Source organism: Neoarius graeffei, chromosome 15, assembly GCF_027579695.1.
Source record: "Neoarius graeffei isolate fNeoGra1 chromosome 15, fNeoGra1.pri, whole genome shotgun sequence".
NCBI lineage: Eukaryota > Metazoa > Chordata > Actinopteri > Siluriformes > Ariidae > Neoarius > Neoarius graeffei.
Window position 1 is genome coordinate 16,690,271 of NC_083583.1, and position 12,706 is coordinate 16,702,976.

At 41.7% G+C, this 12,706-nt stretch overlaps 1 protein-coding gene across 3 annotated transcripts in view; it reads right to left on the reverse strand.

Annotated features, from left to right (window-relative positions):
• The window catches only part of ano1a (anoctamin 1, calcium activated chloride channel a), a 245,511-nt gene that overhangs the window by 19,429 nt on the left and 213,376 nt on the right, over positions 1-12,706 (reverse strand). For all 3 annotated transcript variants that reach the window (XM_060940931.1, XM_060940929.1, XM_060940930.1), the window contains 2 exons: positions 12,259-12,333; positions 5,987-6,188 (listed from right to left, as the gene is read on the reverse strand). In XM_060940931.1, coding sequence (XP_060796914.1) covers positions 5,987-6,188; positions 12,259-12,333 — 277 coding nt within the window. The remainder of the gene's footprint in view (positions 1-5,986; positions 6,189-12,258; positions 12,334-12,706) is intronic.

Genomic DNA, 12,706 nt, shown 5'->3' on the forward strand with positions numbered 1-12,706 from the left:
TTTCTCTAGAATCACATATTTATAAAATCATAAGATGCTTTTTTTTTTTTTAAGTGGATTTATTCTCAAACTTATGTATAATTAGTCATAGATTTCAGGTCCTGGGTATGACCTTAAATTACATCCAGCAGTGGGGCATCGACTTGGGAGAGCTGATTGCACTGAAGAGAATGTCACTACCTCTTAACCACTGCTGTGCTGGGTCACCCTTGGGCAAGGTGTAGCGCCCATCAGCCTCCCTGTACCAGGGTTACGGTTTCCAGCTACGGGTCAAATAGTGAAGTCATGGTAGCAGGTGGTGGATTTCCTTCTGGGCACCCACAACATCTTCGTATACATGGCTAGCTGGAATGTGTCAGATGCTGACGGACACTGTGGGGCAGTCACTCCTCTGAACCAGCCGTCTGGAACTTTCCTGCCGCTGGACATATCAGATAGTAACCCAGAGAGTGGGAAGAGTACCCGTGCAATGCTCCTCACACTTCAAATCTCTGCCCAGGCCTAACTGGCAACCCCCCAGCCACAACGTGACAAGCCCCCTTGTGGTGCCAGCAGGCCTGAGGAGCTGGAAGCAAGGACTTGCATTTGTGGGGTCCAGGAGTGATGGTCATGTGGAACTGTGGGTATGAGTGTATTGCAAGGTCCTTCCTGGATGACCAGTCGACCCCATTTAGGGACTGCCTCTAAAAGAGGATGCCCCAAGAAGACACGGGGTAAAAAAGGCTCACCCGTCAACAACCTGGCTGGTACCTCATGACCAGCAGATCTCCAATTCTGTGGGCGCAACTCCAAAAGAAAGGGTTCGCCGGTCAAATCATACTCAACATGAGTGACAGCCGGAGGAGTAGTCATCGTCGTAGATTTCAAAAATCAAACTTTCATTTTCAGAGACCAGATAGTGTTCGAGACAAATTAATTTTCTTGAAAATGTCAGATGGGCTTCCTGCAGTGGTGATGCATGCGATGATGTCAGATAGTAGTCGCTTGGAGCAATTCAGCTGTTTATATTCTTTTACATCGTAGTTTTGCTAGTTTTACAAGTATTTTACAGAATGCATCAGTTTTTAAATAAGTATGCCTCATTGTGTGGCATATAAATGCCACAGTGATGTTGAAAAGAAAGCACAAGTTGGAACTAGACTACATTCCCACAGAGAAAATGCAAAGTGTGCTTACTCAGCTGTGGCACAGGGTCACCAACAGAAACTGGATCAGACATTAGACATCGTGCTGCAAAATCTTTTTTACATGATCTGCAGTAGCCTGTGCTTGTATACAACTTTTGGACCGACACCCGTTCTCTCGTTCTTGTCATTCCCCCCCATAGAGAATGAACGGAGCTCACGAATCGAATCGTCCTGTTCAGACATGCTTCACTGGAGACGCACCAAACGTCATGTGATTCCTCAGGCCAGCTCCCCCAACACATACAGTGGCATGCAAAAGTTTGGGCACCCTTGCTGAAAATGTCTGTTACTGTGAATAGTTAAGTGAGCAGAAGATGAACTGATCACCAAAAGGCATAAAGGTAAAGATGACATTTCTTTTCAGTATTTTATGCAGGATGTGTGTATTATTTTTGTTTTGTACAATTGGAATGAAAAAAGAAAAGTAACACCATGCGAAAGTTTGGGCACCCCAATACATTTGAGTTCTTAGGTAACTTTTACCAAGGTTCCAGACCTTAATTAGCTTATTGAACTGTGGCTTGTTCAAATTCTTCATTAGGAAAGGTCAGATGATGCAGATTTCAAAGCTGTATAAATTCTCTGACTCCTCAAACTTGTCCCTAAAATCAACAGCCATGGGCTCCTCTAAGCAACTCCCTCGCATTCTGAATAATAAAATAATTGATGCTCACAAATCAGGAGAAGGCTACAAGAACGTAGCAAAGTGTTTTCAGGTAGCTGTTTCCTCAGATCGTAATGTTATTAAGAAATGGCAGTTAACAGAAACAGTGGAGATCAAGGTGAGATCTGGAAGATGAAGAAAACTTTCTGAAAGAACTGCTCGTTGGATTGCTAGAAAGGCAAATAAACCCTGTTTGACTGCAAAAGACCTTCAGAAAGATTTAGCAGACCCTGGAGTGGTGGTGCACTGTTCTACTATGCAGCGACACCTGAACAAATATGACCTTCATGAGAGAGTCATCAGAAGAAAACCTTTCCTGCGTCCTAGCCACAAAATTCAGCGTCTGAAGTTTGCAAATGAACATCTAAGCAAGCCTGATGCATTTTGGAAACAAGTCCTGTGGACTGATGAAATCAAAATAGAACTTTTTGGCCACAATGTGCAAAGGTATGTTTGGAGAAAAAAGGGTGCCAAATTCCTGGAAAAGAACACCTCTCCAACTCTGAAGCATGGGTGTGGATCGATCATGCTTTGGGGTTGTGTTGCAGCCAGTGGCACAGGGCACATTTCATTGGTCGAGGGAAGCATGGATTCAAATAAATACCAGCAAGTTCTGGAAGCAAACATCACAACATCTGTAAAAAAGTTGAAGTTAAAAAGAGGATGGGTCCTACAATAAGACGATGATCCAAAACACACCTCAAAATCTACAATGGAATACCTCAAGAGGCACAAGCTGAATGTTTTGCCCTGGCCCTCACAGTCCCCTGACCTAAACATCATTGAAAATCTGTGGATAGATCTCAAAAGAGCAGTGCATGCAAGACAGTCCAAGAAACTTGTAGAACTGGAAGCCTTTTGCAAGGACGCTAAAATCCCTCAGGTAAGAAGTGAAAAAAGATTATTAGCTGGCTACAAAAAGTGTTTACAAGCTGTGATACTTGCCGAAGGGGGTGTTACTAAGTACTGACCATGCCAGGTGCCCAAACTTTTTGCTTCAGATCCTTTTCATTTTTTGGTATTTTACGCCTGTAAATGATGGAAATAAAAATGTAATCTTGCGGAAAATATTAAAGAAATGTGTCATCTTTACCCTTATGCCTTTTGGTGATCAGTTCATCTTCTGCTCACTTAACTATTCACAGCAACAGACATTTTCAGCAAGGGTGCCCAAACTTTTGCATGCCACCGTACATGCAATCGGTTCTGACCGTCTTTTCCTTTCTTTTCGCTCATCCCTCCCCCATTCACTTACATTCATTTTTCCTCCATTCATTTCCATTCATCCCCCCATTCACTTGCATTCATTTTCCCCCCCTCATTCAAATAAATGGAGTCTTGTGAGAAAATCTTATTGTCATGTCACGCATCGTGCTCTAAAAATCTCGGTTTTAAACCATGCCACGCTGTTAATCTACCCAGAACCAGCTGTAGATCATGAACAAAAGATTTTAGAGCACGAAGTGTCATGTCACGGTGCGAATTGAGCCACTTTAAACCAAGATTTGGGAGCACGCAGCCATACACACACACTTTCTGTAGATCATGTAAAAAAGATTTTGCAGCGCGAGGTCTCCTGTCTGATTCAGTTACTGTTGATGACCCTCTGCTACAGCTGAGTAAGCACACTTTTGGGCCTTTTCCACTACCCTTTTTCAGCTCACTTCAGCCCAACACGGCTCGCATTTCGACTACCTCAGAGCAGCACGACTGAGCTCACTTCAGCCTTACTCAGCACCCAAAACTCGCACGGTTTTGGAGTGGGGCTGAAGTGAGCCCAACCGAGCCGAGTGGGGCTAGGGGCGTGAGGAGACACTCCCCTGTGCACTGACTGGTGAGGAGGAGTGTCCTCACATGCCCACACACGCCCCGCGAGTACGCTGGGATCTGTAAACACCGTAAACTCGGAAGAAGAATAATTACGCCAAAGATGATGATGATCAGAAAACTAGAAGATGGAAGACCAACCCAAGCGAGGAAAGGCACCAAGACCAGCAACACTAACGACTCCATGTCCTCCATGTTTACTGTTTACTATCCGGGTCATGAGACTACCGCTTAAAAGGTCACTGATGTCACTGTTTGCGCCGCCTAACGACATCACGTGACGTCCACCCACTTCCGCTAACTCCACCCAATGTGTCCACCCACTTCCAGCCAGCACGGTTCAGCGCGGTTGTAGTCGAAATGCAACCCCAACAGCCCCACTCAGCTTGACTCAGCACCGCACGGCTCAGCCCAACTCAGCCGCGTTGGTAGTGGAAAAGCCCCATTTGCATTTTCTCTGTGGAAATACAGTCTAGTTCCAGCTTGTGCTTTCTTTTTATCATCATTGTGGCATTTATATGCTACACAATGAGGCATACTTATTTAAAAACTGATACATTCTGTAAAATACTTGTAAAACTAGCAAAACTACAATGTAAACAAACAGGGATGAGAATGGGACATTTAAACAAACTCTGAAATGTCTGCCAACTTTCCCACATAATATGAATGTTTTCAAATTCAATGATGGTTTAAAACGTTTATAAACTAAGATAACAAATATATATCGTGAGCGATAATGGAGGTAACCGTAGTGATATATTAGATTCCTCCTGACTCTATCTTTGACAATTTAAGTAAAACATACCTTTGTGCTTTTTTGTTTTGATGTGCTCCTGGAGGTTTCTAGCTCCTCTGTTTCCATAATTGATCATATCTGAGCAAAGAATACACAGAACCTTTCCCGGCACGTCCACTTTTCGGATATGTTCCATCAGGCACGTCGTCACAGTTTGTGCCCCTATCTGCACGGTAACGCTACTATCGAGCCATGCCCATCGGAAACAGTTCTTTATCCCATTCGATTTATCGATTTCCCTGGCACGATCCTTATTTTTGCGGTCCAAAACTTTCGCCACATTGGCGAAGTAACTTTGAAAACTAACCAAAATAACTAGAACTTAAGAAGTGATCAAAACCGTGTATGTATAGCTTGTTTCTCTGTGAATTGTAGAAGTGAGATGAAACTAGCGCCAAAATGTTGCCGGAAATCGTCGTGAGTTGTCGTTAGCATAAATATTGAAGAAAGCAATGACGATTTCAGTTATCACAGCTGCAACTAATTTTACGATGAGCGTTGCCAAAAGATGCTGGCGGGCGGTCGGTTGGTCCTGCCTGCTTGTGCCACCACAAACCTCGCCTCGCGCCGACCCCTACCCTCCTTGAAATTTTCTCAACGGATTCACACGTTTCACAAAAATGACATTTTGAGCGGGAAAAACTCGGAATTCCGCAGATCCGCGGAAAATTCTCATCCCTGAACAAAGAATATAAACAGCTGAATTGCTCCAAGCGACCACTATCTGACATCATCGCATGCACCACCACTGCAGGCAGGCCATCTGACATTTTCTTTCTTTTTTTTTTTTAAGATTTTTTTGGGGCTTTTTTCACCTTTATTGGATAGGACAGTGTAGAGACAGGAAATGAGCGGGAGAGAAAGACAGGGAGGGGTCGGGAAATGACCTCGGGTCGGAATCGAACCCGGGTCCCCGGATTTATGGTATGGCGCCTTATCCACCTGAGCCACGACGCCCCCAGGCCATCTGACATTTTCAAGAAAATGAATTTGTCTCGAACACTATCTGGTCTCTGAAAATGAAAGTTTGATTTTTGAAATCTACGACTAATTATACATAAAATAAGTTTGAGAATAAATCCGCTGGATGATCCCTTTAAGCATCAGCTTCAGGAATTGATCGAAATTCCTAATAAATCTAAACGCTATCATGTGTTATAGCAAGAAGCTAGCTTCTAGCAGCATTAGCATTCAGCTGGTTTGAATAAGCAGTGTTATTAGCACGCTAACTAATATGAGAGATAAAAATCAGTAATAAAAGATGTAGTTACTCTCAGTGAATGTTTCCCCTCACTTGATGAAAAAGGCACTGGTTTACCATCTGAAGGAACTAAACTCAGTGTGTGACTGGAAATTGAGGCAGACGTCTAATACTTTTGCCAATCTTCCCTGATCTTTTACTTGAGGAAAATCATATGTCCTGAGAAGATATCACACTGAGGCTGACAGAGTTTGAGAATCCAGGACTCAAGTACTAAATCACTGCACTCAAAGAGAGCTCAAACTCACCCAGAACCGTGAGCCAACGTGCCATCATTCCATAGATCTCGTCCATGATGATGATGATGATGAGGTTGATGACAGCCGCTGTGGTTTTCACCGTGGCCCGAACGTTTGACTGGAAGAGCGAGGAGCTGCTCATGTGTAGCGCTGTCTTGATGGAAATCCTGTAAAGGACCACTCCAAATACAATGGCGAAGGTCAGGCAAACCTGTACAGAGCACATATCGATGGATATGAATAGAAGCTGAAAGACCCAAAACACCTCTACATCATTACTGTATGTACACACAATACTGTGCAAAGGTCTTAGGCACTTTTTTTTTTCCCCATACAAAATTTTTAATAGATATAGACATAGGGTGACCAGACGTCCCGGTTTTACCGGGACAGTCCCGATTTGGGGTTGTGTGTCCCGAGTCCCGACAAAAGTCTGTCGGGACACGGATATGTCCCGGTTTTCGCCACTCGCGACGTTTGCGACTGAGCAGCGTGGGAATCATTAGCGGAGAAATGTCTGCATTTACTATTTTGATGAATTGACAGGAATCGCAAACTTTCCTGGTCACTGCCCCCTGGCCCTGTGGCATGGGTGTTTATTTAGCCACATTAATCCAGACAACAGAATGTGTTGCCATGCAACAATAAAATAAACATTAACTGGCCTGAATGTTCTTTGTGTAGCAGCTAGCAGCAGTAATGCCGCAGCAATTATGCCGAAAAGAAAATGTACCTTTTCCAAAGATTTACAGGGCACCTACTTCTTCCTCCGAGAAGTGCAGAACAATGCGCACGAAGCCTACTGCACACACTAAGTGTTCCTTCTCCGTAGCCCACGGTGGTAACGCCGATATACAGGATCACATTAAAACGGCTAAACATAAGCGGTGGGTTGAGGCAGGGCTAATGCGTTTTGTTTAGGGTGGGTGGATTGACCGTTGCCTTAGCTTTGTTCCTGTGCTTTGTTCTTGTACCGAGTTGGGTAGCCTATGCTGCAAATGCTGTGCGCTCCTGTGGGGGCTTTCCTCGGGCTGTCGCCCCTCTCCTCCTTTATTGCTGTTTTGTTTGAGTGTATATTCTCAAATCACTTGTCACTTTTTTGTTTCTGTTTAACATACCATTCTGACAGTTTGGCCATATTGCTGTGTTGAACAGCTTGTTGCACCTTCCATTAAAGTGTTCACTTTTGTACACATCATCTTGCTTTATTCATGCAGTTGTGGGGAATGGTTAGTAAGGTTGATTCTGACCTAGGCTATGTTGAGGTCACATATCTACTTTTTAAGTTCATGCTATAGTGCATACAATTTTAGAGATACAGCCTACATGTGCATATGCATTCTTCTTGGTGTTCTCACAAACAGGTGAAATAAATCAGTTTAAATTTGGCCTATGGACATAGCCTGGCCTATTCTCAGCCATTACAAAATCTGTTGTCTGACCATAATTTAACTGATCTGTATACCACTATGCTACTAGATAACAAAATGCCTGTTTGTTTTTATTTCCATGTGAGATGTTGATAAATGTGAGCTTCAACAAAATAAGAGCACCTCTCTGAGCGTCACGTTTACGTTAAAAAAAAAAAAAAAAAAAAAAAAAAAAGGTGCACGAGCATGGTCGCGCGCAAAAGTGTCCCGGTTTCAGACTAGGGAAATCTGGTCACCCTACTTCTACATTATCAAGTCAGTACAAAAACACTTGAGAGTTCCAAACGTTCGTAATTTTCCAGCACAAAATGAAATGTTCCAGAAAAAAAAAAAAAAAGTTTGTATCGGAGCAGCATATTCCATAAGAGACCACTTTTCAGATTTAAAAAAAGGAAAGCATAATGAAGGCTACTGGGTTTTGCTGCAAAATGAAGCGAGTGTGACAAAGCGTCCAGAAGAACTGCGGCTGGTTCTGCAAGATGCTCAGTAAAACCTACAGCTCATTTTCTTACAAAATTGCACTCGTACCTGATAATACAAATTTTTTTTTTAAAGCAAAGGCTCGTCTCACACCAAATATTGACTTTCATTTATGATGGCTTACTGCTTACTGTTTATAGTATTTTTTTTTAAATGTTGAAACATTTCATTTCATTATATTTAAGCCATTTTTGGTCAACAGCATTTCTTTACATGTGCCTAAGACTTTTGCACAGTACTGTACAACCCCGATTCCAAAAAAGTTGGGACAAAGTACAAATTGTAAATAAAAACGGAATGCAATGATGTGGAAGTTTCAAAATTCCATATTTTATTCAGAATAGAACATAGATGACATATCAAATGTTTAAACTGAGAAAATGTATCATTTAAAGAGAAAAATTAGGTGATTTTAAATTTCATGACAACACCACATCTCAAAAAAGTTGGGACAAGGCCATGTTTCCCACTGTGAGACATCCCCTTTTCTCTTTACAACAGTCTGTAAACGTCTGGGGACTGAGGAGACAAGTTGCTCAAGTTTAGGGATAGGAATGTTAACCCATTCTTGTCTAATGTAGGATTCTAGTTGCTCAACTGTCTTAGGTCTTTTTTGTCGTATCTTCCGTTTTATGATGCGCCAAATGTTTTCTATGGGTGAAAGATCTGGACTGCAGACTGGCCAGTTCAGTACCCGGACCCTTCTTCTACGCAGCCATGATGCTGTAATTGATGCAGTATGTGGTTTGGCATTGTCATGTTGGAAAATGCAAGGTCTTCCCTGAAAGAGACGTCGTCTGGATGGGAGCATATGTTGCTCTAGAACCTGGATATACCTTTCAGCATTGATGGTGTCTTTCCAGATGTGTAAGCTGCCCATGCCACACACACTAATGCAACCCCATACCATCAGAGATGCAGGCTTCTGAACTGAGCGCTGATAACAACTTGGGTCGTCCTTCTCCTCTTTAGTCCGAATGACACGGCGTCCCTGATTTCCATAAAGAACTTCAAATTTTGATTCGTCTGACCACAGAACAGTTTTCCACTTTGCCACAGTCCATTTTAAATGAGCCTTGGCCCAGAGAAGACGTCTGCGCTTCTGGATCATGTTTAGATACGGCTTCTTCTTTGAACTATAGAGTTTTAGCTGGCAATGGCGGATGGCACGGTGAATTGTGTTCACAGATAATGTTCTCTGGAAATATTCCTGAGCCCATTTTGTGATTTCCAATACAGAAGCATGCCTGTATGTGATGCAGTGCCGTCTTAGGGCCCGAAGATCATGGGCACCCAGTATGGTTTTGCGGCCTTGACCCTTACGCACAGAGATTCTTCCAGATTCTCTGAATCTTTTGATGATATTATGCACTGTAGATGATATGTTTCAACTCTTTGCAATTTTACACTGTCAAACTCCTTTCTGATATTGCTTCACTATTTGTCAGCGCAGAATTAGGGGGATTGGTGATCCTCTTCCCATCTTTACTTCTGAGAGCCGCTGCCACTCCAAGATACTCTTTCTATACCCAGTCATGTTAATGACCTATTGCCAATTGACCTAATGAGTTGCAATTTGGTCCTCCAGCTGTTCCTTTTTTGTACCTTTAACTTTTCCAGCCTCTTATTGCTCCTGTCCCAACTTTTTTGACATGTGTTGCTGTCATGAAATTTCAAATGAGCCAATATTTGGCATGAAATTTCAAAATGTCTCACTTTCGACATTTGATATGTTGTCTATGTTCTATTGTGAATACAATATCAGTTTTTGAGATTTGTAAATTATTGCATTCCATTTTTATTTACAATTTGTACTTTGTCCCAACTTTTTTGGAATCGGGGTTGTATATTTATAGATCAAATCACCACTTTAATATTGTATTGTGTGCAATATTTTATATCCAGGAGTATCTTAATATACAACTAATGCTAAAAAAACAAACAAAAAACAAACAACCCCCCCATATATGTTGTGTCAAAACGTTGAAACAAAACTATTTTTTAAATATTACACATTATATTTATATTATACTATATTACATTAGACATGAGCGTGTTACTGGGAAGTACGCCACTTGGATTTTTCATCCAAGTGTATTTTTCATACGAAAATCACACGTTTGCTTGAAGATATGAAGTTTATCTTTTCGTGTTGAAAAACTTGCATTTTTCATACGAAATACATCACGGATCTGAGTGACATATTTAAATAATATTGGCTGGCTTTTTTTCATGGTATATCAGATATATTCCATTCAGCTAGCATGATAGTGAATGAGTCAAAGACGAGTAGCTGAATGTAATATAGACCATGAAAAAAGCCAGCTAATATAATAATAATAATAATAATAATAATAATAATAATAATAATAATAACAACAACAACACACCCAGTTTTTCGATGTCCATTGGTATGTTTTTCTCTTTTAAGTGTGTGTGAATATATAATGAAGTTTTGGTAGCCTTTCCAGTGTTCAACGCATTGGTCTCTTACCCGGCGAACAAAGAAATGCTTCTGCGCATGCACAGCAGAAAACTCTCTCACTGGATATTCGCATCAACTCTGACATGTGACTCATGTTGTCTTGACAACCATGCAATATCAAACCACATTCAACGCTCATTCTCCATTGGGTAGAGTGACGTAATATCAATACCTCGAAAACAACTCCTGTACCAACCCTCACCTGAGCCACAGGCAAGGTCAAAACAACGTTGTTTTGGTTAATGGAACGCCTCTTAGGAGTTCTGAGAGTTTCATCTACTTAGGCAGTGCAGTTACCAACACAAACTCATCACTCTTGGAGGTAGACTGCCGGATTCAAGCTGACGCCAAAGCCTTCGGTGCATTACTAAAGCAGCTATGGTCTCGGCATGACATCAAGAGAACCAGCAAGTTGAAAGTATACAACGCTGCAGTCTGACCATCTCTGTTTTACACCACCGAATGCATGACCCTCTACTGTAAACATTTCAAGAAAATGACCAGGCTACAACTCTGACACCTGCGTCAAATCCTCTAAATAAGATGGCAGGACAAGGTCCCCAATGTAGAAGTCTTCAAGTAAACCAAAACAGTCAGCGTGGAATCCCTTATTACAGCCTGCCAACTTCGTTGGGCTGGACACATCTGGCGCATGCCTGACACACAACTACCCAAAGCCGTTTTCTTTGGAGAACTAAGCCGAGGAAAGAGGAGACCAGGAGGACAGAAACCGAGGTACAAAAGACATCTAGAAGAGGAACATGAATGCCGGAGTTATCAAATCAAATGTAGGAAAGTGATGCATCGGACAGAGCAAAATGGCAAAGCATAGTTAAAAGCTCAGTGCCTGGAATTGAAGATGCGGCACTGAACGTCTCGTATTTAAAAAAGAAAAACATATCAACGGACATCAAAAAACTGGGAGAGTGTGTCAAAAGGAGTATACGAGGGCTCACAAAGCCACACATTCCATGGCAGCTTGGCCAGGCCATTCGTGCCACTGCTGTGGATGACTGTCGTTCTGGTGTGGGCCTCGCGGCCCATCTGCGTTTCTGTGCATCTTAATGAAGCGGTCATCATCGCTAGCGATGGACAGCCGACAAGAGTGACATAATACACGTAGGATAAGCGATATGCTAACAATATTGCATGCTATCAAAGCAAATGAATGAAACCCACTAGAAGGGAACAGAACACGTTTTTATTCCATCAAAAAGGTGTCCTGCATGTTTAATAATTCCTGATATTTTATTTCACTCCGATGACGTCACTCCCAGTGTTTTCCTGCTGACTAGATGCGCGTTGTCCAAATGGCAAACCGGTTCAAAATTAAAATTATTTTGATTAACTTGCGTATTTTTTGTGGATGTGTCCATAAAATATAAAGAACATTACAAGGTGGGAGGAAGGTATGAAGTTTATCTTCTTGTGTTGAAAAATATTTAACAAAATATTCACCACCCGAAGATAAACTTCATATCTTCGCGCCACCGTGTACGGTAATATCGTCTTTGAACTGTACATTATTTAAAAAATTGTATAACATTACTATTATCAAAAAGCATCGCAGCATAAAGATCACTGTTAAATTGTCTGTCTGGGTCAGTTCGGAGGATCTTAATCTTCTGATTCTTTCTGTGAAACAGGTAAAAAAGCGTTAAAAACGGATGGATATGAAAAGGTGATTTTGTTGCCATGAGGAAACGAAAAAACAAAAACCCACAACCATACAGGTCAAGGTCTTTTGTGTGTCTCTTTTTTTTTTAAATTATATTGTTAACGACTGAGATTATTGTGAGATACATTGCAATATCCAGTGCTAATTACAGAACGGAATAGTGTCTAAGGATTAAGCATGCTTACACTGGAAGGAAAGGGTAACATACCATGAAGAGCATCGTGATAAGGATGGTCATGTAAGCTGGAATCCTGTCTTTGCATGTCAATTTGTTTTTTCCATTCTAGAACAGAACAAAAAAAAAAAAAAAAAAAAATGGGTGAGCTATCATCAGTTATACTGCTCGCTCGCTCGGTGTGCGAGAGAGTGAAAGTTTAATAGATTCACTGAACTTTTTCTGGTCAGGCAGATCAAGCCAAAGCTTCCATGATGAGTCACATCCGGAAATCACATCTCATTTCAGCATAAAAACAAGTTAGTTCAATATTATCTGAGTGTCCATGACACAGGGAGGCTTTCTAACCACAAAAAGAATGGTCAGACAATAGAGAGAGAGAGAGAAAAGCCCTACTGAATACTCCACAGTCAGTTTATCAGACGGATGAAGATAATGGTTGCAGAGGGAGAAGGTGAGCCAAAGCTCATATAAAAGATTT